The sequence below is a fragment of the Phaenicophaeus curvirostris genome, chromosome 4 (genome assembly GCF_032191515.1).
Source record: "Phaenicophaeus curvirostris isolate KB17595 chromosome 4, BPBGC_Pcur_1.0, whole genome shotgun sequence".
NCBI classification, from domain to species: domain Eukaryota; kingdom Metazoa; phylum Chordata; class Aves; order Cuculiformes; family Cuculidae; genus Phaenicophaeus; species Phaenicophaeus curvirostris.
The window spans coordinates 1918267-1943440 of record NC_091395.1 but is presented as its reverse complement, the minus strand read 5'-3'; the positions used below and the strand labels follow the sequence as shown (position 1 = coordinate 1943440).

At 42.2% G+C, this 25174-nt stretch overlaps 1 protein-coding gene across 1 annotated transcript; it reads right to left on the bottom strand.

The window, feature by feature from the left end:
* Positions 1-23216: 23216 nt before the first annotated feature.
* Positions 23217-24481, bottom strand: STBD1 (starch binding domain 1). Its single transcript, XM_069854833.1, has 2 exons — positions 24313-24481; positions 23217-24240 (listed from the first exon to the last, which is right to left on the bottom strand). Exons 1-2 carry the CDS (start codon positions 24479-24481, stop codon positions 23666-23668), a joined length of 744 nt encoding a protein of 247 aa, XP_069710934.1. The 3' UTR covers positions 23217-23665.
* Between the last annotated feature and the right edge of the window lie 693 nt (positions 24482-25174).

Here is a 25174-nt window from a genome sequence, read left to right as displayed (position 1 = left end):
GAACTTGCTTGAAAAATTAAAGAGTTATCAGGGATAAAAAGCATCAATATTTCCATTTATTTAATTTTATGTGAGATAGATACCAGAGGGGAGATCTGACCAGTAAGGTGTAATTCTTATGTGATCCCATTGTGAATGGTAATCATACTTCAAAGCATTAAGATTCACTTGTGTCATGCTGATTACAGTGAAAATAACCACAGATGTTTCACACATTCGTGATTCTTACAGTTTCTAATTTCCCCACCTAAAACTTTTCTTAGAGAACAAATGAGAACCCAAAATTCAGTGCATGCATGTCAAGTTAGTCGCCTGGAATCTATGGTTTCCCAGCAGCATTCTGAATTACAAGAAGTTAAGAGGATGTATGAAAACAAGGTGTGTATGGATTTATGTGTTAGCATTAGTGCCAATGAAACTGGCATAGAAAAAAATCTTGCTTTCTAAAAGCCTTTCCTTGCTGCTGGTGTTCAGATTTGTGCACTGCTTCTTTCAAAAAATGCCGCAACCTCCTTATAATTAAGTTTTAGGATTATTTTGTATTGCAAATTTGAATTGGCCATGAAGAAAGTTTCCCAAAGGCCTTTGCCATTAGCAGTGCAGCACATCCAGAATTCAGATTAACTTTGTCATAAATTCAGAATCTTTGAATCCTATGCAAATTATATTAAAGATGCTGAGTCACCTTTGCTTTAACCACATGGTTTAGATCCCTTCGTTAAGGAAGCTTGCAAGACATGTGTGGGATTTTCCTAACTGTGCTTAACAGTCCATTGGAACTGATAGAGAATATTCACAAACTAAGCATACAACATAAAAAAAAAAATTGCCACATAAGGTTGGTTTCATCACAACTGGCTTCATGTGCTATAATTAGCCTTGCTTTTCTACTTACATAAGATTATTCCTTAATGGCTAAATTTGGGGATATTCGTTTGTGTGCTTTCATGAGGTTTGTTTGCCCAGTTACTGTCACAGTGCTTCTGAAGGAGACACTGAAATTATTTCATTCCTTATGGTGTTCTCCTCTTCAGGAATAATCCTTCCCTGAAGACTTTAGATAGCTACACAGAAGTCTGGAGTCAGAATAATCATTGATAATTGAAGGTTGGGAATCTAATTTTAGGATTCCTTTTAATTCTGTCTTCAGCCCTTTTTATCATTCTGCCATTCTCTGAGTTTCCTACTGAGTTCTCTACTTCAGCTTTAACAATATGCAGGTAGTTAACAACAGCAAAAGCTACGATTAGCAGAAATGCCTGCTGATAACTCAGGCTGGGCAGATTTTCAATTCATATTTTGAAATTAGCAGCTTTGAAATGTGCACATCAATATTTTTAATAGTATTTACATTTTAAATTGCTGTTTATAATTTCAATTATATACTGTTATGGTTATGTCTGGGGTGGGAAAGATTTAAATCCTGGAGAATGTGTGAGGAGTTATGGTGTGAAATGAAACAAGCAATGAGCAATTCTTATTAGTGGTAATGCTGGGGATTTATCGTGAGCAGCCTTCCTTGGTGTATAGTGTAGTGAATCATTGTTTTTAATTTGATGTTGACCACAGTATCATCTTTTTCCTTTTTGTTGATTATGCTGATTGTATAATAGATACAAATGACATGAAAGAATTCAACATTGAGGTGTCGCATGCTTCAAGACACAGCAGCAGTATGTAAAGTTGAAAGTTGCTGCTTTGCTGGAAGGAAACTCGTAGGAGGTGTCAGTTTGGTTTAGCCAATATTCCTGCTTAGTGTAAATCCACGCAGTTGTATCTACTGCGATATGTAACCTTGTAAGTGAACATTGCCAGTGTCAAGAGAAAGAACAAAAAAATCCCAAATGTGACTCAAGGAGGGAGATGACTTTAATTTCTTGTAGGCTGAACTTCATAAAAAAGAGATAGAATTAAGTCTAGAAAAAGAGCAGAACAAGCGGGTTTGGGATTGGAACACAGACAACAGCATTGCTATTGACCATCTGAGGTCAGGCAGAAATATTGTGACTCTGGTTACCACAGCTGGGAGGCTTTGGGAGCTCATGCACTAACATTTTCCTTTTAAAGATGCAGATACGTGACAGCCATGATTTGCTTTTTTTTTTTTTTTTTTTTTTTTTTTTTTTATCTGACCTGTCCAGCCTTCATTTTCTTCATTTCTTTGGTGAGGGAGTAGGAGCATTATTTTTAATGTTTATTTTTGACATGCAAGCCCTAGAAGAAAATGGATGTTCTGCTAATCCTGTGTTTGATTCTGATTGTAAACCTCTAAAACATCATCTTGTAAATTTCCAGAAGGTTTGATGCTGTCAGATGTAATGAACAAACAGTTAAAACATATTTGGTAGTGAGCATTTCTTTAAGAATAAGTAGTAATGCCTTACTTGATATAGTGCTTAATGAAAACATAATGCAGTTTGCATTTCTAACTCTAAGCTCAATGCAGTGCTGAGTCAGAAGAGTTAATCTGACAAAGCAGATTCCTAGGCACCCTTCCTTTAAGACTTCAGCCCTCAGAAATGAACTGTAATTAGGTAACTGGCTTTGCATTATGAGTCAAGATTGAGACAACTCTCTTATTTGCTGCCAACCTCAGGCTTGGGCTACCTCACACATTATTCTATATTTTTTCAATCCATCTATTTTTTTTTAAATTCCTCCCACCAGGAAGTTCATTCCTTTATTCTGTTTCTATTTTAAATTATTAGCAGTTCCTGAGTCACAGAATTTTGTGTTTTAAGTGGCACATAGTGCTGCCTGCAGGAATAAAATCAGTAGTAAATTGTTCTTGTACATACTTTTTTTTCCCCCCCAATTTACAGTACAGTCTGTTGAGTTTTAACACTTAAAGTTCTTCAGACCAAACTACTCTAGATTTTATACTAACGTTGCCTATTTATTCCTTTTTTTTCATTTTAACATTTTTCATTTTCTGTGGTAAAGGACCCGATCCTCTTAGCAATACTTCATTAAAAAAAATTGAGAAAGAGGAAAGAAAAACGGAAGAATCACATTCATCATAGACCAGACCACACTGACCTAATTTTCCTGTAAAACTGAGATATTAAGATTAACTGTAGTAAAACAGAACTGTGACAGGAAATTCTAAGGGCAGAAACAAACATTTGTCTTGCTCAATGCTGCTGTTATTCAGATGGCTGCAATTAAGGAAAAAATAAAAGAAAGCTTTGAAAGAATCTCCTCTTTGAGTGCCCAACTGGAGTCAACCCAGGAAACACTCGGTAAAGTTAAAGATCTTACAACCAAACAGATCGATGTGGAGACTGAGAAAACGGTGTTAAATCTGATAGCCCCTCTGCAGGAGAGAGGGAGGGTGCCCTTGAGGCTGCTGATAAGGAAATCAAGAAGCTGCATTCACAACCTGGCAGCAGGATGGAGGAGTTCCAGCATCTAAAGAACAAAGGGGGCTGTTTACACAACATGCAGTCAGTGTGAAACACTGAAACTGCAGCTGTCAGAGAAGGGAGAGTGTTATTGACATCTTCCAAAAGCAAATTGATAACATGACCCAAGCTGTGGGCCAGCACAGTCAAACTGCTGGGGCAATGGAAGCTGAGAAATTTCAGCTTATAAAAGAAGTAAATGACTGGAAACTTAAAGTACAAGAACTTAAGTTTCCAACTGATGCTGCATTTATGTCTCTGTAAGACAGAAATGTTTTCTGTTTTTAAATCTCTACCTTAATGTGCTAATACTGTGATTTTAAACAAGTCAGACAATGCACCTTCAATCCTAACAATACTAGAAGAGTTAGTGGATGAAGAATAATATCATGACATTACCACCAAAATGAATAATTCACTGGTGCAAAGCAGTTGCCAAAATGTTTGTGAAAGCTGGAACCAGCGATACAATTGTCCACACAAGTAACAGAACAGAAATACAGAGTGTTACTGAACAGTAATAATGCCACTCAGAATTCCGAACTGAGGGTGCTGCTCATAGCTGGTTATTTCTCAGACAAGACTTGCAGGATGTGGTAGTCTGATGCAGGGCAGCATCTTCAGAGAAAAATCACTCCAGGTAAGGAATGTCATCCTCTTCTGTCAGAAGACACCTGAGCACTTGGAGTGAATGTGGAAGTGGTGCTACCAGAGGATGGAAATAATTTTCCTATACACCTGGTAATCGTAGAATGTTGTGATGTTAGACATGCTGTGAAGCCATCACATCTGATTCTGGTTTACCCTTTTTGTCTGGATTAGCAATTTTCACAAAAAGAATTTGTCTTTTTAACTCTGTTTTTCTTTATCACCCCAGACTGATTTCTGACACCTGAGGTTTAAAGTAACGATGATGTCTGCACATCTTTGTAGTTATTTTATATAATTATGCATATTGCACATAATTACTATTGTTTTTTATGTAAGTAGATTGCAAAGGATGGGAAAGAAGCCAGAATCCATGAAATGATGGTCAGACTGAGTGAGCTGGAACTGGAAAAGCTTAAACTGGTAAACACGTGCAGCAAGAGGCTCCATGTGCTTAAAGATATGAAACTGGAAAAAGACTGGCTACTGAATGAACTCCAAGCCAGTCGGAGCAAACTACTTGGCCTTGCAGGTAGGCAGCCTTGACTAAGCCCAGCTCCGATAGCTGCTAAATGGGGGTGATGTTAAAAATAGCAGGAGCAGCTTGCTTGCTGAATCCAAATACGGCTGCTGATACAGCAGGAGGTTCCCTGCCAGCATGGGATGGTCAGCTGGATTTGGAGAGCTAAGTCATGGTTTGGGATTCTGGCACAGAATGACGGGAATACAATCTTTTTGACAGTCTCCCACAACTCTGAGCACAAATACTTAAACCTCCTGACTCTGGATACCAAAGAGATACAGAGAATCACAGGATGGAAACCAGACCACTTTTTCCTGGGCGTTATTTCAGATCACTAGTGGATCCCATTAATGGTCTGTGGTCAAATTACAGTGGATCTTTGTTTCTATTTTGTTGTAGTCTTGCTTCAAAATTTATGTTCTAACTCCAAGCATTGGCTTCAGGACTAATATGTGGGGAAGCTGATCATGATAATATTTAAGTTAAAACAAATAAAATTAGGGGCTGGATGCAAGACAGCCACTGAAATTCAGAGAGATCCTCTGTTAAATCTGCACTGCATCCAGACAGGTAGCACCATTCACATGCTTTGCTCTCTGCACACCCCTGTATTCATAAAATAGCCATTGCTAACTTCTGTTTCTTGACAACTCAGCTCTACTTCTAAGCTCAGTAAGGTTTGTAAGAATTAAATAGAAGCTGTGATTTTACACAGATGGTCTACTGTATGTTTGTGTAAGGCTGTCAGGGTTAAAGAGGTATAAGAAAGGCCACAGAGGAATTGGCTCTGAGCTGTTGATAGAGCCTGAGCACACAGCTGGCTGGCTTGTAGTGTTGTGAGTGATGCAAGAAGAGTTGAAAGGTACAAGAAACTGTTGAGAAGCTGAGCTGTGAATGCTTGACAAACAAGACCAGTTCAGACTTAAGTCTGGTTGTAAGCATGGCTGGAGAGAAGAATGACCAGGGCAAAATGCTGTCTTGTCAGTAGCCTTAACTTTCAGCATATGCAGTTAGTTCTTGCAGCAGGACTCAGAAACGTGGATTTCTGTTGCACTCTATAACTGTTGCTTTGGCAAGTAACGAAAGAACTCACTTCCTTCTGGTGAAACAGAAGCTTTTGCTGACATGTGGACAATGAACCACTACTTGTGTATTTGTTAGCAGTGGATGTTATTTGCTTTGTCTTTGCTATCTGCATACTTAGTACTCCTTTAAAGAGAGCAGGCAACAGATCAGTGATCTTGATCTAGAGGAATGGTAAATTTTGTCTCTGTAATTTCAATCTTTACTCACTCTCACCAGAGGGATTTGAACATTTGAAGAGAGATTACCAGGATAAAACTAAGGAGATGGAAAACACTGCAAACAGACTGAAAAAGCAGTTGAAATCTGCCCAAGATGAACTGGAACATACCAGGGCTGCTCTAAAGACTATGGAGGGATCCAATGGTCATGGTAATTATGGATTGAACTTCCCCCAGATCACGCACTGTTTTTTTAACAAGAGAATTTTTCTAAGTATCGATCCCTTGATAGGTGATCTAATAATATTCCACATATTTTTTGAACTAAATAAACAGTATTGCAGATGACAACATATTTTTATTTTAGCATTTCCTATGTACTGTAACTTAAACCAGGAATTGAGTTTTCACAGGTGATCTTTATGCAGATTTCCAGGGAATTTTGTCTTCTTGTCTCGAATATCTGATGGGTCTGGTGCCTTTGCACAAAACCCCAGCTGATTCTGATGGCTGGTTTGCATGCACCAGTTACTGTGGGAACCTGGTTCAACTTTCTGACTCTAACATATTGCTGATAACTGACTTCTGAGTTCCAAGAAAAGATGCTAGAATGCATTATTCATGTTGTTGATTGAAAATTAACCTTGTGTTTTACAGCTATGAAAATTGCAGTGGGAATGCAGAAGAAGATCACAGCCAAAAGGGGACAGATAGATGCATTACAAAGCAAGATTAAATTCTTGGAAGAGGCAATGACAAATGCCATTAAGGTCACAAGAGCTCCATGTGAAAGCATTTAACTGTATCTAGAGAAACTTTTCTTTTGAGAAATGCATGGCGAAAAGCACAATTGGGCCAAGAAGGACCAAAAAGAATTTTATTTGATGTAATGGGCACCTTTTCTCTCCTCCTGCTAGCATAAATTAGACCTCTGTGTAGAGACAGGTTTTAATTTATATATATTTAATTTATAATTGTTCTCTCTGAAAGAACAGTACAAGTTTCACAGAATCACTATGTTGGAAAAGACCTCCAGGATCATCGAGTCCAACCATTCCTATCCACCACTAAACCATGCCCCTGAGCACTTCATCCACTCCTCTTTTAAACGCCTCCACAGATGGTGACTCTATCACCTCCCTGGGCAGCCTGTTCCAGTGTCCAATGACCATTTCCGTAAAAAATTTTTTTCTGATGTCCAGCCTGAACCTCCCCTGGCGGAGTTTGAGGCCATTCAGTTCAGCTTATCAGTTCTTTTTTAAAAATGGCAAGTAAGTTATTTGTGTCCTTCTAAATTTGGCCCACTTTGTTTTGTGGGGTGATTCTTCGCAGTTCTGATTGTAAACCCTGTACTTCAAGTTCTGTCTAGCATATGGGGGTCTTTCTAGCATTTTCTGTGACAAATCAGTCTTTGCCATTCTTCCAGTAGCTGGAGTTTACCAAATGTTTGTTTATATCTGTTCGCTATAACCTGTCCTCCTCCTTTACTGGCTCAGGATCCTGTGGATGCTGAAGCTTAAAATTCCAGTTTTAAAAAGGATCTAAAATCCAAGATGTTATTTTATTAGAAGCAGTCCAATTGTACTTTTCTTTTTAAGGCGTATCTTCTTGTTGAAAAGACTCGTCTGTCTCCAAGATGCAATAGTTGAGCTTCTGAAAGGGTTAACTCAGATGTTTCAAAGAGAAAAGAACTTGCAGAAAAGTATGTATAGTGCAGGTAGTTACAAATTCCTGACTTGTACTTTGTTGTCCTTATTTTAAATTCAGGAGAAGGGTTACCTCAGAGAAGAAAACAGTCAACTAAGCCAAGAACTGAGCTACGTTACAGCAGAGAAAAACAAGATTGCTGAGGAGCTGGAGATTCTGAGGTCACGAGACAAATATCTGAAAGAAAAAGTGTCTAAAATGGAGAAGGCCCTTGACAAGGTAATTTTAGGGAGCTTTTAGCTCAATGAGACTTCTGAGTGCTTTCATCTACAGTCAGCTGAGAAGAGGAAGTGTCACACCTCTTACCTCGGCTGTATTTAGTGTGATCTAGTCATGTGTACTGTAAGATACTTGGCAGAGGAGATGTCTATAGGTTAGACTTTTCTATGGTTTTAGTGGTAAAAGGCTTCTATTTTCATTAAGAGAATTCTGATTTACTCATTACTAGCTCAGGGAAATATAAACTGCAGAAAACTTTAAGCAGCTGGACTTTCCAGGCAGTAGATTCACCTTCCAGACCTTCCACTGGCTCTTGGCACAATGCTCTTCCCTGATGAGAGAGACAATTGTTCCATACAACAGGGGCTCCACTGGAAGTGAGTGTGGGCATGCACTGACTGAGCATGCTTGTCCATGCTCAGCCCTGCCTGGGACCTTAGTTAGGCAGCCATGGGTCCCTCAGGGTGAGGGAAGTTTTTAAGAGGATTGCGTTGATGCATTTTCCTTTCTCAGCTGAGGTTTCCTCTGCTGACATACCTGACTCAAGGCTAGGTTCTGTGTTTTGGTCTGACTAGCACAGAAATCCCAGGTGCCCTATGAGTGAGTTGCTGCTTTTCCAGAAGGAAGAGTCCTTTCCAGCTGCTCACAAATCTGTCTTTTCAAGATGTAAATTTCCATGTAAGGTGTCATTCTCAAGTTGCTTAATTACTTCATAAAAATTAATAAAAGGAAAGTAATGGTGATACCTCCTCCAAGATGCGGCATTTCTTATTTTAAATGCTTGATCCTGAGAAATTAACTTTCTTTGTAACATACATTGCTGTGGATGTTACAGCCCAAACAGCAGAACCGTGGAGACACAGTGGAGGCAGGCGCTTACTGAAAGTTAGCACATCTGGTGCACTAAAGTGCCTAGAAATTGGTAAAGGTTGTGCTGTGTCATCTCACGGGATGCTGGCTTATACTGCTGTGGAGCAGCCATTGTATCAACACCATAAAGTGTAACTGGCCACCTTGCTCACCGTTAAAGAGCCAGAGTTCTATGTTCAAAAAGCTGCTGCTTGTAACCAGGCACCTACAGCAGTAATCAGGCACCTACACCTCCTGCCTGCCTCGGTGGTGGTCAGGAGCACAGAACCAGAGCCAGGTTTTATTTTAAAACTGAAGAGGGAAAAGCGGTCTGATTCATAAAGATATCTCTCTCTCTCTCATTGCACTTTAGCCTAAAGCTTCCTCTCTTCTTCTTGCCATCCTGATAAGTACTCAATGACAAATAGCTCTATTATTAGATCTTCTCATGCCTCTTAACGTTAAACTTCTTATAGAAGAGAGTATATCCTGACAAAGACAGGTCAATGAAGTTATAAGCCGTTCATTTTAAAAACTGAGTATTGTTTTGTCTCATTAGCACAGTTGAATTTTCTAATCCCAGAGGCATTCAGTATGTCTAGGAGTCTCCCTGACGGATTAGCTCCTTTCTGTGGTATTATGGTGTGCATATTGTGGCTGCTAGAGTAATACAACCAGTCAGTGGTTTTTGTAAGCCTGTCAAGAAAGGCACTTGGTCATCTTGCATTGTTTCTACGTTAATAGCGGTAAATAAATACAGTGCCTGTATGTGGACCTTGTTGTTTATTTTATTGGAAAGAGCATAATCCTCAGGAAGTTAGCAAAATTATTTTACACCCCTTCTATCCCCTCATACAGGCATCCCTGCAATTTGCAGAATGCCAGTGCATAATCCAGTGTCAGGAACAAGAAGCCGTGCGCTTCCGACTGCAGCATACTTTAGATGTAAAGGTGAGTACATTATAGACAAGCATGAGTATGAAGTTAAATGCATTTAATCTGTGTCCTAACATTAGGTTCAACCCTATTTATTGCAAATACTTTGTTAACGTTCATGTTCTAAGAGCCTTTTTTATGTGGAATACCTCATAGCTACACATCTCATGTCCATCATTTCAGTTAAAATGTTATTTTTAGTAAGGGCAACAGAGAAACAGCTACAGGAATATCTGATTGTACGCTGCAGCTGCTAAGCTGCAGTTTCAATGATGCTTCAACATTGTGGCCCTTGGCAAATAAAAGCTAAAAATGTTCATGGCATGTTATGAAAAATGAATTAGAGAGACAAGGTCTGCAGGGATGCCTGTTACTGATGTAACTGTAGAGACAGAAAGCTCTAACAAGCCTTTGGGCACTTGCATCCTTTTTCAGGCCTGAAATAAAACCAGGAACTTTAAGTTACATACAGGCTGGAAACAAGGACTTGGAGTTTGATTAGGTTAATTAGTTAGGCAGCACATAAAAAAAAAAATCATTCATTTTTAAAAGGCAAAAAGAGATGTTAGCAAGAGTAAAGGAAATACAGTCAGAGGCATCTGGGACAGAAAAACAAAGAGATGTAATTGGCATCTGTGGAGCTACATAGAATCATAGAATGGTTTGGGTTGGAAGGGACCTTAAAGATCATCCTGTTCCAACTTCCCTGCCATGGGCAGGGACACCTCCCACTAGATCAGGCTGTTCAAGGTGCATCCAGCCTGGCCTTGAACACCTCCAAGGATGGGGCAGCCACAGCTTCTCTGGGCAACTTGTGTCAGTGCCTCACCACTCTCATGGTGAAGAAATTCCTCTTTATGTGTTGTCTGAATCTGCCCCTTTCCAGTTTATAGCCATTGCTCCTAGTCCTATCACTACAAGCCTTTGTAAAAAGTCCCTCCCCAACTTTTTTGTAGCCCCATCAGATACTGGACATTGTTGCCAATTTTAGTGACTCATCCCAGTTGCTAGTTTTGAGAGAGAAATTAAATGTTATATTCCAAATTCAAATCTACTGAATCTCACAGTCCAATGAAAGAAATTCTTGCCCAGGTGGGGAAAAAAAGGTACAAGAACTGTGGAACCGTTTAGTTTTGTGGTGGCCCTGAGATGTCCTCCACTTGAATGTTTCTGGAGCATATGTTAAAATTCTGAGGGTAAATGAAGCTGCCACTCTTGCACCCGATTCATTCACTGGAAGGGTTATTATGACTGAGCACACCTAAGAAGAGCTAGGAAGTGCTTTGAGAACGGATTACTGCACATTATAAAAGATCTGACTGACAGAGTTGTCCTGTTTCAGAGGCCTTGCTCTCTGTACCCATGTACTCCACATAGCTTCACTTGCTTATTCTGCTCAGCTGATGTTTTTCTGCAGGAGCTGCTAGGACCAGGCTACTCATTGGCTTCTGCTCCAGGCAGGTTGTGTCAGAGAGTGCTTCATTCCCACCTGCCCTAAGCTGCCATGCCACCTTTCCAGAACTTGGCCAGTTCTGCCTCTTATGTGAGTATCTGCCTCAAGATGGGAAACTGCACAGGAAACAGAGATGTTCCAAAGATTAAAAATAATGTGGAATTTCTAAATGGGGATCATCTCATTTAGTAGTATCCAAGAGCGAATTCTTACCACCAAAGGTGAAATCGTTTTCTGAGGCTTCTCATACATTATCGTCTTTCAGATTTTCTTCCATCCACAAAATATAACTAAAAACCAACAGGACAGTAAAAAAAATCTATAGGTTGTACATTATTTTACCTCACCTCTGTCACCAGTAGCATTTATAAGGTGTTAAAATTGAAGGTATTGATCTGTAAGCAGTTTGGCTTTCAAGTTTGTTTTGCTAGTATGTGACTTGCTGTAAGTCACTTACATTTAGCACTGAAAACAGACTTGTACGTATTTTCTGATAAATGCTATCAGTAGATTGACCTGGAGTAGCTTTTGATGCTTAAACATTTCTCCAAGCTGATCTTAACTGATTTTGACCAATTGTACCCTACAAGATGCATTTGTCCTTCCTTCCCTTTGTTTTTGGATGTCTACATTTAGATTTAAATTAGATGCTAGTGCTGTTCTAATTTTTCATTACTGAACACATTGATTCAAATCTCTTTAAACGCATGCACACACACAGAGACACAAAAAAAAGCTTCTGGTATTTTCTTGTAAGAATTTTGTATAACTCTGCAAAAGGAACCTGATATGTCTCCCATAGAAACTATCAGAGGGGCTTTCATTGTTTTTTACCTCAAAATCTGTAGAGGACTTCAAGCTAGTGCTGATATTTTTCAGCAATGTTGTCTGTTTTACTTTCTGATGTAGTGACAAACATTTCCATTAGGAAGAAAAGAATGCTAATCCTGTGAAGTTCCTGCAGCACTGGGCACTTCCGTTCTCTTTTCTTTGAGTAATTGATTTGTACTTCTGAGGATAAAACCAGATTTTTAACGTAGTGTCACAGTGATGATCTAACAGGTTATAGGAGAGCCTGATTCAAAGGTCTACTTGAATCTTCTTGGTTCCTGCATGATTGTTGTATAAGATGAAGTCACTTCAACATTGAGACAGAGACCCTACCTGATCAATAGTCTGGTTCCTCAGCTGGAATGTGGCTTAGCTGGAATGTGGTCTGACTCAGTATCACATTGACACATTATGAAGCCAAGGGCTTGTTCTCTATGCAAGCTGTCCTGAAACCACTGTGTTCCTATCAGAAATTACTTTTTTCCAAAGAAAACACATTAGCGAAATATTTCTCATCAGCTTCATCCACAGGTGAAACCTAAGCCAGTGGGAGCAGCGCTTTGAACACATGAAGTGTTGAGTAGTCTGGAAAATCCAGTTATTCACAGAAAGAAAGGGTTCTTTGAACCAGGCCTTTGCCACAAGTCTTGATCAGTAAAATGAGAATAATATTGTACTACATCTCAGAACATGGTTGTGACAATGAAATGCTTTATATTTGCAGACAGCTCAGCTGCTACAGAAATGAGTGCCTAGAAAGCACCCTGAAATACAAGTATTTCTGTACTCAGGACTGTGCTTGTGTTCTGTACAGTAATACCTGCATTAAAAAGGAGAAAACAGAATAGTAACGTAATCAAAGATTATTGATTCTGAATACTGGAAAAAGGCAATGGTTGATATTTGGGGGGAGGAAAGCTTTCATAATTAAGGGTTTATTTTAACACTTTTGACCTTGCAGCAGTTGTTGTACCCTTTTACAGCATTTATTGAAACAGTAGATGGTAGCTTTGTTCTCCCACCTTTATATTTAGCTGCTGTGCACATTTCTGTCAGGTAACTTTCCAGACAAAAGTGCAATTGTATTCATGGTGTATTTTGACAGTCCTCAAGTTACCATGATCTGCCCTCCAACGCTTCTTAATTAAAATTACGAAAAATCCAGCCTGTTTCTACCTAGCAAGACAAGAGTAGAGGAGGGAAAAGCATGTGACTTTGAGTATTGGTAAGAATTGAAAAAGACAGTGCCTTTATAAATACTTGATAATGTAATTATTTTATTTTAGATGCCTTCCAAGTCAGGCATTTTGAAGGAAGAACCATTGCAGGATCTAAAGAGGATTCTTCAAGAATTAACAAGCTCAGACAGTGATGTTCCCTCTGTGGATCCTGGCAAGGATGAAAGCAATGGTGGCAGAAAATCACCTTTAGCAACCATGAGGAATGCAGTGTAAGAGTAATACACTGTGCGTATTACTGTTGTGTGCTGTGTAACTGGCCATTCCTGTGCTTCAGGAGCAATATAGGGTGCCTTTTTCCAAGAAAGCTGGGTTTACAAGTAAACTTGAGATAATCTGGAAGCTTATATAACTTCTGTTGTGTGCCAGGTTCCTCAGATGCTTTATGTGGTAAGGAAATAGAAGGTTTGCCTTTATTGCTTGCTCTTTGGTGTTTCTGCTTTTATTTTCACTTAGAACTCCTTTCTTCTTTTTCTGCCTTATGTCAATATCGTTTATTTCACTGTTAAAGCAGATGATTACATTTTTAACAAACAAATGGTAGTGACAGCAGTACAGGAATTTGAAAAATCAATACAGCACAAATTCTGGTGCTTCTAATCCAGAACGTAAAGATACTTCATGAAGGACAATAAAATTCATGGACTTTGATTAGGATCAGATTTGTTTAAACAATGGTGCTTCTCCCATAATACTTACTGGTAGAACAAAATCACCTCAGTCCTGATATCCAAAGTATTCTGGGTTTTTCTACTTTTCCCACGTATTTTTATTGAACAAACGATCTGCCTGTTGTCAACATGCAAATTTTTGACAGCTTAAATATAACAGCTTCTGTTTCACAACTGGGAAAAGGATCCACACACAGAAGTTGGTCTGTCTCTCTGTCTGAATTTTTGAGCAGTAAATGTACTACCTCTTCCTAGCTTGCCTTTGCCTGTCATAAACCAGAGTCCTCTGGAGGCACTCAAGTGTCCTTTGCCAGCCTGTATGATTGCCTGTGTTATCTGTTTATGGTGGCAGTAGGAGAAACTTACTTTCTACATAAGGTTGCAAGATTTTATGGGTCAGACCACGTGGAAATTATGAGAAGACAGAAACAGATGTTTAGGGAGTGAATATAGTAGAATGATACAGATATTGGGAGAAATAGAGTTGTTGTACAGAATGGATTTTAAAATTGGGAATGAAATAGTTTAGTATCTTATTTCTCCATCTTTATGACTAGCCAGTGTTCAGAACAATCTAGTCCTTTATCTCCCACAGATATCCATTACTTCAGTAATCTAAATTGACCACAACTGCAACAGACTTTGTTTAGGGACCTCATAAAACAATTTTACAGTGCTTTTTCTTCACTATTAGAATGTGGCTGCCACTGCACTCTGTTTAAAAAAAAAAAAAAAAAAAGCAGCTTTGCCTTGTAAAAATGTGGATTGTAGCAATCCCATTGGCACGGCTTTTGCTGTCATTTTGACATTGATACGTTTTTCCATGCAGGGAGACTGCAGCTGGAGACTTTGCTCCTGAAAGCATCATAGAAAAGGATCCTTGTGGATGGTGATATGTGCTTTCATTTAGCTGAGTAACCTGCTTCATAAAATACTCATTTGGGATTCAGTTTCTAAGGCTTTTTTGATACACCATCAGTCCTGAGCTTGTTTGCATTCCTTTGTTCATAATGTTAAAACCTTCCTGGGAATTACAAACCAAAGCTCTGATGTTACTTTCATCCCTCTAAGAGTGAGCTCTGGAACTTAATTACATTGTTTGCTTTTAATTTCCATGTATAATACGTGGAGATTACTTATGAGAGCTCCCTGTTCTCACTGTGTAGTCTAGATAGCAGTGCCAAAACTTGGCATCATACTGTCAGAACGCGAGTTCTGCCATCATTTTTCTTGCAGGGATCCTTCATGCTCACACACTGCAGATCTTCAGTCCCGAGACATTACCCTGCCCTTTACATCCCTTGGTAAGTTTCCACTGGCCACATTTGAGGATGAATGTGCCATATCAATGTCAAACTGGAACATTATAGGATATAAAAATAATACAGTCCGAGTACAGTTTATTTTCTTAGGTCATTTAGCCAAACACCTCTTAGCAGGTGCTGTTACAAAGTCTCTGTTGCATTTGCTGCAAAACCTGTACCTTTGTGCAAACCAGCTCCATGCAGGCTGATACCAGCACACCTAAAACAGATATATTCCATGGTAATTATTCATTAATAGTCTTATGGAGTTGGTATGGATTCTATTGTCAAATACTTGGTGCCTAAACTTAGGTTCTTGAACCCTGTGTGCAGGTATCTAAACATGGACGTGCTTTTGAGAGGAATCAGGTTGCTGCAAATTCTGTTTATTACCTTCCATGTACTTGGGGGCCAGTACCTTTTAAAACATGACAACATGAATTTAATAACCTAAACAGAAATGTAAGGATATGGCTTTGAGCATCAGGGTTTGACATCTTAGCTGCCTTCTTTTCTTGCCCATAGATTTTCTGTGGAAACTCCATGCAGATGCTGATCTATTTAATTGTTCTCTATTGGTATCTAAGCCACTGTGTTTCAGAGATAAGCTAGAACTCCTGTTTGTCCTGAGAAGTAACTACTATGTGTCCTCTTTTGATGCTACTGAGTATTAAAGGAAATCTCCTGGGTAGTTCATGTCAGCCTCCTAGCAAACCTACTGCAACATCCAGGATTTTTTCCCAGCTACTGAAACTGTAACTGTTACAGAGATAACATCAAAGCTGGTATGGGGGTTTCTCTTCAGGTGTGTGCTCACCGCTCTTTCCTTGGCTCTCTCCTAGGAGGTGCATCCATCTTCTCAGCAGCTGCTCGTGTTGCATCCTCCCCTAGGAAGGTCTCTCGGGAGGAGAGATACTGAGAAAGGCCTCCAGTACACTTGCTGTTAACCACGCCACCTGATGCACTTGCAGCCACAGTGCCCCAGTTAAGTATGTCTGGGCCCATTTACTGATCCAATAAGCTTGGTTGAGTTTTATTCCTGCCTTTAGTTAGTTACATCTTGCTGTTCCTAAGTTTTCCATCTGTGAAATGCAACTGACGCTACTACTTTCCTTTGTACAACCCTTGCAGTTTTGCTGACCAGGAGTCACTTGTAAGTTGTGGGCATAAATACTATGTCAGTAACATAAAGCACTTTTTCTCCGCTCTCCAAAGGGGGAAATTTATAGGCAAAAGAGAAATGTATATTTTCACTTAAACAGAAATACTGCTAAGTATAAATTTCTGTTAATAACCTTGTATTCTCACTCATTTTCTTTGGTACTGAAAGTTTTATTGTTTTAAATTTTACGTTCTAGGAATTTTACTTTAGGTGGAATTTTTAAGTCATTCATAGTGACCTCTGTTTTTTGAATCTGTGATAACATACTGATGAGTAATTCACTCCCTAGCTTCTCAGCCCATGGAAGTAAATGAGAATACATTCATGAGGCTACAGAACAAAGTGCAAAGCCTGCGTTTCCTGGTGGAATCATTACAGATAAAAAAACAAGGTGCCAGAATTTACCAAAACTATTCCTATCTGATTTTCAACCACCCACACTCTCCAGAAACTGTTCTTATTATGTGCTAGAGCCCTACCTGTGTTTTTGCATGAGGTCAGTTTGGCTGTGCCTGTTTTACTGGCAGTGCCCATTTCCACATTATCCTGTTCCTAGGAGAATAATTAGATTAACTTCACAATGCACAGTTGCTCAGCCCCTTAACTCTAATAAGCTTCAAGATCCTTAACATTTCAAACATGGCAGCGGGTCAGGGGTGCCCTCGTGTGCTGTCATGTCCAATTAAATCAAATTTTTAACAGGCTGATGACTCTTGCATGGAAACTGAAGGATAACTGAAGGATAAGCCATGGATTCCAAAAACAGGGTTCCCCAGCAGTGGCCTCAGAAACATGTTTTTTCCTCCTCAACTTCTTTTTAAATCTGAGATGACCACAATGATGATGGTGAACTTTTCAGGTTCTCACTCCCTTTGAAGTCACTGGTGAAATGTTCACGAACTCCTGTGATAGCAGGATGCCAAGTGAGATGGAATTCTTTTTCTCTGCGTTTTTCCTTATTGCCCATCCCAGCTGCTTCCCCTTTGCCCTTCTAAGTCTCCCTGCATAGATTTGGGAAATTATTTCCCCACATCATCCAGTGCACACATGACAGGGACATATAAGTGACTTGATTTAGGTAAACTAATCGAATTATATATATAAAGTATAAGTAAGCGTTCTCATTTTTATTCTTTGCCATCAATAACATCTTCAGATAAAATATATATTCGTACATCTATTGAGACTTACTACACAAAAGGAGTGCAGGAAGCCTTTTATGTACACTCTAAGTAAATCCATCTCTATGACCACTAGGCCAAAAGTATTAATTTCACATCATCAGATAAAAGAGATTCAGAAATCGATAGCATTTCGCCACTGCTCCAGCATTTGGCTTTGCTTCACAAAGCAGATGAGGTGGTGCCTGTTTATAACCAGATTTATCTCTTCTGTTAAGGCCCTGCACGTAAAGAATTGCAAACTGGAGTTGCACATATAAGGGCTGGATAAGTACAGTGTAACGTGCAGGAGGATATCACAAAGCTTCAGATGTCTGCATCTAGGGGCCTCAATCATTTTAACACAAGGCGGTGTTAGATAATCTGTTCTTGCTACTGTTTTCAGCCACATCATCAATGATCAGAAGACAGGAAATGAAGACAGAGAAAGCAAATGTAAAGAAGAAAAAGCTACCAAAGTGATGGTGCATATGCATTAGTGATTACTTTCACGTATGTACATCGTGTTTAAAATACGCTATATTTTTAGATAAATAATAAAAGTTCTTACGGTTTTGTAGTTCTTGCCTGGAACCATGATGCTTATTACAGTTTTTACTTTTAAATGAGTGGGAAGTACAGGGGAGTAGAAATACATCTGAATATAGACACTTCACTGCACCCATTTTCAATAGCTGTGTGCTGTGAGGGACATCAGCCACAGGGAACTGCTGACTGATTCAAACTCTGATATTTCTTACCTATGTTCTGGATCTTTTGGTCCTGGTTTTTAGGAAGTTCATTTTCAAATGGTTTGTTGGGCATTTTTTTTTTCCATTCTGTAATTAAATTGGTTTCCCTCACTCTAGACTACTCCATGTTATTGCTTCTATAAACTCCAATTCATCTGAGTGTCCCAGAACTTGCAAGTATTTCCAGTGAAAGCAGAAAACCTGCCTGCGGCTGCTGTTAACATTGACAGTCCACGGTCTGCCTTGGGATTAGCTTTGTAAGCACAGGACTCGTATTTTGACTTAGAGATGAGGGTGTGTATGTTCCAAATTTAGGATTTTTTTTTTGTCCCTTTTCAATCCCTCTATAAAAACTCAAGTGGGTGAAGATTAGGCAGAAAGAAGTGCATTTTGAATCCATCCTGACTTTGTTTCTTGTGACTATCTAGTATGACTTAAATACCAGGCTCCACCACCCACGTTGAGAAGTTTGCTGAAATAGCTGGCCATATCACTTTCAGTCAGCCTCCACAATGCTCTTTCATTCAGACTCCAGTAGAGACAACGTTCCCTTGATAAGAATAATGTTTTCAAGGGCCATTTCTAGCGTGAGATTTAGTAATGAACAGGAAGGCATGTGCACCATGCCTGGCACACGTGAATTTATTTTAAAACCTCCCTTGTCTTCTGACATTTGAGGATTTTACAGCACAGGGCAAATGACTTCCTGCACTTAAAAAAGACTGTTCAATCCTAAAAACAATTCCAAAGTAATAAGATGAACAGGATCATCAGGTTGATGGTATCTCAAGGAACAGGTCAGTTGTTGAAAAAGAGACAGGAAGAACAACTTTGTCTTCATCCCAAACAGAGTAGTTTTACAGACTTTGTCATTTGATTTTTGCCTGGGGACTGTGTGTGAAGAGTGGATTAACAATGCTGCCCCTTTGGAGTCTGTTAAGGCCTTCTGAGCTGTGGTTCACAGGAGCTGCTGGCCTAGCAACAGAGGAGTCCTCGCTATAAATGGTACCAACAAAATGAGGGGTGAGATGTCCTTCTGCAGAGAATTGGTGCCCAGGTGCAGAAAAGGAGACGATCCCCAAGGGCAGCAGGAGATGCCAGGGACTGGCTTCCTAGCATGAGTGTTTTTCCTCGTTATCTGCTTTCTGAAAAGCAACTATTGCCTTGGATTTGCAGCAGCGTGGAATGCCATGCTTGCATTCAAAGGGCTTACCCAGTGATTTTGTCCAAGCCAAATGATTTGTGGCTATGTCTCAACAAAAGTAGCTTCAAAAGCACCAGCCATGCAGATACAAGCTTGCTGTTTTTTTAACTTAAAGCTACAGAACTATATTCAGAGTATAAAAATTCTATTCTCTGAGAGTTTTTTGGCTTGAGGTCATATTGTGTGGGAAGAAGAGATCAGTGAGTTGCTCCTCATCTGCCTTCAGGTATAGGCGACAGTATTTTTCTGTATTTCCTAGTATTTTTTTCTCACTGATTCTGTCAATTTGTGCAACGGTGTTCCAAGCTTAGTCAAGTTGGTAATAAAGATGTCTCCCCTTTTCTAGGAATCCCTTGCATTGAAAGTGAAAGGATCATTTTGGATGGCTTCCGTGTCACAGTTTGGATTTGCTATACATATTTGACAGATTTACCAGCATTTTTGTAAGAAAAGGGTGAGGTGAGAGAATGAGAACATGCATTCATCCCGTAGCTCCACAGGCTGGAAAAGGTCAGTGAAAAGCACCCTCTTAGTTGTTTTCTAGGGGCCAAGCTAAAAAGAATTTTAAAAGCCTCAGCTCTGTGAGAACGGAAGGGAGCAGGTGGAGAGGTACAAATAGCCAGTCAGCCGGGAGATCTGCCAAGCAAGAAGGCAGCCTAACATCCTTGTGCTGGAATCCAGTGGAGTTAGGAACAGGTCTAGGCTTCCTCCCTGCCACTAGCAGAAGGCAAAGTATTGGCCTGGGGAGGCAGAAGGGTCTTAGGTGTACGAGCCCCAGGGCAGCTGGTAGCACTTTGTTATTCTGTATTATATAAGTGGGTGGCAGAAGGACTGTTGGGCACATTGTGACTACAGCAGGACACCATGGATGGCAGCCAACCCCCTAGAGAGGAAAAGTAATACTAGGCTCATTTTTGAATGGGTCACGTGGAGAGACTCCCAACAGTAAGCTTAACTCCCAGGGACAATGTGGGAAGGGCAAGGTTTTTGCAAAGGCACCTGCAATGCGCACAGGAAGCGAGGAAGTTGCAATGCCAGTTTCCGTATGTGAGCTGAAATTGCTTTTTGCCCAGTACCCATTCCAGCCTTGGGCTGTCTGCTCAGCTTACCATCCAGGGGTGGTGTTTGGCATTTTTGCACACAGCTGCTTCACAAATAGCAGCTGATTGTATTTCACCTAGAAATAATCAAATGGTCTGATTTATCAGGAGTTTGTTGTCTCAGTACAAGCAGCTGAACTGAAAAGGTAAATCCTTGGGTGCAATTTTCTGGTTTTGCCAAGCTATGCGTGAGACAGTTTATTATTCACTTTTAGATCCCTAGCTGCTGGCTGCCAGGCTCTTCCATCCATATTGGAATACCTACAAGAACTTGGTTCTCACATGCAGCTTCCCAAGTCTCACAGCCCGTTCTAGAACAATCACTTCTATACAGCAAGGCAACTTTGTTTAAATCTACCTTCACACTGGAGCAAGTTAATGGATTCTTCAATAATGAAAATACCAATCAGCTCCTCCAATAACGCTGAAATCCAGAGGTCATTCTTTCACCATACAAATAACATTTAATTTACATAGCATAGGCCCTACTTGGCAAGCTCTGATGTGAATAGCATAATAATTCAGAGGTTATAGCGAAAGCGCAGTGCAGGTCTTTGTTAAAAACCTTGCTTGCTCACTCAGCAAGATGATGCACATGAGCTCTGTATGCATTGTCTGTGGGATCAAAGTGCAGGGTGTTTAATTAAAAGTAAAAATCGTTCTCCATTTGAGAGACTTCTCAGAGTTAATCTGTTAGAAACATGTTCATCATAGCATTAGAGGATCTATTCTAGTGTGGGTTAAGTGGATTCCTTGTGAATACCTTAATCTAATACCATGGTTAATCTTCTCAGACAAGCCTCAATGTATGTATAAATACACCCAAATGGCAGTGGCTGTTAGACAAGTACTTTTTCAGTTGATCATATCTCACTATTTGAAGACCTCAAATTAATGGCAGAAAGAATTGTAAAGAGCTTGAAAATGTGTTTTGCCTTGACTTCATTGATTTGTGAAGATGAACTTTTATTTCAGCTGTACCTCACTTAAATTTATTGTTAGAAAAGCTAAGGGCAAAAATGCAGCTAAGGTACCAAGCCAGTAGCTCCAGCACAATTTTACCTGTTCAGTTAAAGCTGTAAGTTAGTGACAGAAACCTGCACAAATGTTTTGTGTACTCAGTGGAAGTGCACATGGCCAAACTTCTGAGTTTTCTGTTCATACAGAGTAAGCACAGTCATAATTACACAGTAGAACTATCTGTTACAGTGAAGCAGTAGCTCCTAAAATGAAACAAGCCTGAAGTTAATACTCTTTTTTCAACCCAGGACATGCTAAGTGTGTCCTGTTTTCCTTCTAAGTTCATGTAATAACTTACTTAACTCCCGTATTAGTTTCCTGTTGAAAGAGTCGAGGACCGGTGTGTCTACATGTGTGTGTTTAAGTCCACTGCAGCAGCAGCAATCACCTGCCAAACTGTCCACTCCATCCTCTCTTTTTGGTGTTAGTCACCAGAAACGACACCATGCTCCTGCCAGCCCTGCAATACTTCTCACACAGAAGTAGTGACAGAGATGCTTTTCAACCCGGACAAGCAGTTAACAAAGAGCTTACAGTCAGTCTTGAGTTTCTCTCTCACCCACATTTGCTACCTTGCTGTCATCTAGAAAAGGTCTCTTGAAGGAAGTGGAGTTTCTTCACCTGAATCTTTAGGTTGTTCAGGACAACCACGGACCGAAGCCAGTATGTGCAGATGCGACTGACCCACCGAACAAGCTGCTCTGTCCTGTAGCGACAGCTGGGAGAGGCTTGTTTTAATAACAGCACCGAAACTCTCAACTTGGCAGTGCAGCTATTGATGTGCCCAAATGTCTCACGCTCCCCTCAATGCCCCCTAGACCTTCCTTAGCTGTTCTGCAGCTATGCCTGCGTGAGCCAGTGGATTTGTTCCATCAAACAGCTGGTACTGAAGTCCCAGGAACAACGTTTCAGGCAGTTGTTCTTCACAGCACCTCTAGTATTGTCCCACCATCCGAAAGCCTGGTAACTATTACATGCAGGAGGGAAGCCTCTGAAGCTCATCTTCCACCACAAACCATTCCATTTTATATTCAGACCGGTCCACCATGCAAAGCAGGAAAGAATTAGCAGAGGCAATTAGATCAGCAATGTGCTTTTGAAGTGACTGTTCCAAACCAAAGCACTATTTATGCACTCCCAGAACTACTACCAAGCTATGCTCTGCAGATCAAATTCACTCTAGGGAAAGCGATATTTGCAATCCAGAATGAGATTCCTCGTTATGGAAAGAAGAACTTGCTGAAATGGCATAATGTATTTGCAACCAAAATTACAAAAAGCAGGCAAGCAGAGCAGCTTTCTGCTTCTGCCACACAAAAAAAAATATTGACTGGTTGAGCTGGGAGCATTCTGCTTTATCTGGCTTATTGAGAATAAATTGGTGTTGAAAAGCCTCGTCTGGAAAAAAAACCCACACATGAGTTGAAGCTAAGTAGTTGCTAACAGGACTGTGGTGTTACTACCCATTGCAGAAAGAATCCTATTCCCCGGCCATCACAGCAATCCAGGTTTTCCTAAACCCTCCTTCCACCCTGACAAAGTAATTCATTAAGCCCAGACAGTCCCCCTTGACCTTTGCTCTCCCCTCAGCAGGATGATCTGACTAAAAGGGGACCCGTCTGCCAAGCCTCCATTCCAGCTGAGGGGCCTCCTGGAGAGTAGGGAGTAGAGAATGAAATACCTTGTTACTCCAAAAAGCGCCAGCAACTTTCCAGGAATTCCTTAGCACTAAGATTTCAGGCCAAGTAACTCACCTCTATCAAAAACATTGAAAGGAGTCAGTTCAGCAGCTGAGTTGTAAGGGACTGTCAGCCCAAAAGTCTTTATTGTTTACTTAATACATTACATAAGTTAATAAAACACTGAAGTTTCTATTGCATAGTGTAGGTAACCACGCATCCTAGATCGCCTCAAAAGCCCTAAGCAGTCGGTACAAAGATGCGTCCCACAGCCCCACTCAAAGCAACACAAACTTAAGTCCAGGTTCCAGACAGGCAGCGCCTTGAACGCTGCTCCTGCCTTCGCAGCCTACCTGGAGCATCTTCAGAACGCGTTCGATGGTTTTTTGGGGGCGCCTGGCGCTTTCCTAAAGGGGATGGCAGAGAGACGCCGCTCACGGAGTTTAACCGGTATGAAGGGGACGGAGAGCTCTGCGCTGGAGAAGGCCTCCTGCTGACACGGGGGCGAAGCTCAGGGGCTCCGCGATTCGCCCACGCAGCTTCGCAGCTCCCAGAGCGCCGCTAGTGGTACCCCCACCACCGATGGACCGTCTGATCCTCGTGCTCCGTCACCAGGGTCCTGTTCCCGCACTCCTCCCAGCGCGCCACCTTGCCGTTCTCCACCAGGATGAACTTCCACTCCAGCCTGGTGTCCGCGGGCAGCGCCACGGCCTCGGCCCAGAAGCCGTCCTTGTCGCGGCGCAGCGGCACGTAGCTCCGCCAGCGGCCCAGGCACTCGTGGTCGCCGGTGACGCCGAGGCCCTGCGCGCCGCCGCCCGTCAGGTAGTGCACGCGGAACGTCACCTGCACGTTCTGCGGCATCGGGGGCACGGCCGCCACGCGCCGCGCGCGCGGGTCCCCGTCCGCGCCGTCCGAGTCCTCCGCGCCCGGGGCCTCGCCGAGCGCCTCCCGCTCCTCCTCCTCCTCCTCCTCCTCCTCGTTCTCCGGCTCGTCGCCTCCCGCCGGGGCTCCCGCCGCGTCGCCGGCTTCGACGCGCGGCTCGGGCGGCTCGGCGGCGGCCCCGTCGCTCCGTGGGCGGCCGATCCCCGCTCTCGCCGGCTCCCCCGCCGCCTCCCGAGGGCCGGCGCCGCGCTCCCCTGCCGACCGCACGGCGTTAGAGCGGCCGCCGCCCGGCCCCGCGGCCCCGCGCTCCCTCCCCGCCCCGTTACCTGCGGGCTCCCCGTCGCCGCGGCCGTACCACAGCCAGGCCAGCAGCGCGGCCAGCAGCCCCACCAGCAGCGCCGGCCACAGACCCACCCCCGCCGCCCCCACCGGACCCGGCCCCGGGGGCGGCGCGGGGGGAGCCCGCAGCACCGGGGCGCCGCGGTCACGGGCCATGGCCGGGCCCCCGCGCCCGCCCGCCGCGCCGCTTTAACGGGGACACGCGGGGAGGGGCCCGGCAAGGGGACGGAGCGGCCTTCCCCTCCCACTGCCCCTCCCGGCCCTGCCCACCGCGCTACGGCACCTGCCGCGGCCGCGGGGAGGGTGGGCAGTGTGGGAAGGGACCTTAAAGATCATCCAGTGCCACCCCTGCCATGGGCAGCGACACCTCCCACTGGATCGGGGGCTCCAAGCCCCGTCCAGCCTGGCCTTGAACACCTCCAGGGATGGGGCAGCCACGGCTGCTCTGGGCAACCCGGGCCAGGGCCTCCCCACCCTCATCTCGAAGAAATTCCTCCTCATGCCTTGTCTAAATCTGCCCCTCTCCAGTTTATACCCATTCCTCCTCGTCCTATTACCACAAACCTTTGTGAACAGTCCCTTCCCAGCTTTCTTGTAGTCCCTTCAGGTACTGAAAGTTCATTATAAGGCTCCTTGGAACCTTCTCTTCTCCAGGCTGAACAACCCCAACTCCCTCAGCCTGTCCTCATAGGGAAGGTGCTCCAGCTCTTGGATCATCTTTGTAGCCTCCTCTGGACCTGTTCCAACAGCTCCATATCCTTCTTACGCTGAGGATTCCAGAACTGGACACGGTACTCTCACAGGAGAGGAACAGAGGGGCAGAATCATCTCCCTTGCTCTGCTGGCCAC

Excerpts from the sequence above, each read along its gene's own strand:
- STBD1 (XM_069854833.1), bottom strand. The coding sequence starts at position 24,481 with ATGGCCCGTGACCGCGGCGCCCCGGTGCTGCGGGCTCCCCCCGCGCCG. Across the intron at positions 24,241-24,312 it reads CGGCGACGGGGAGCCCGCAG|GGGAGCGCGGCGCCGGCCCT; the intron begins GTAACGGGGCGG and ends TGCGGTCGGCAG.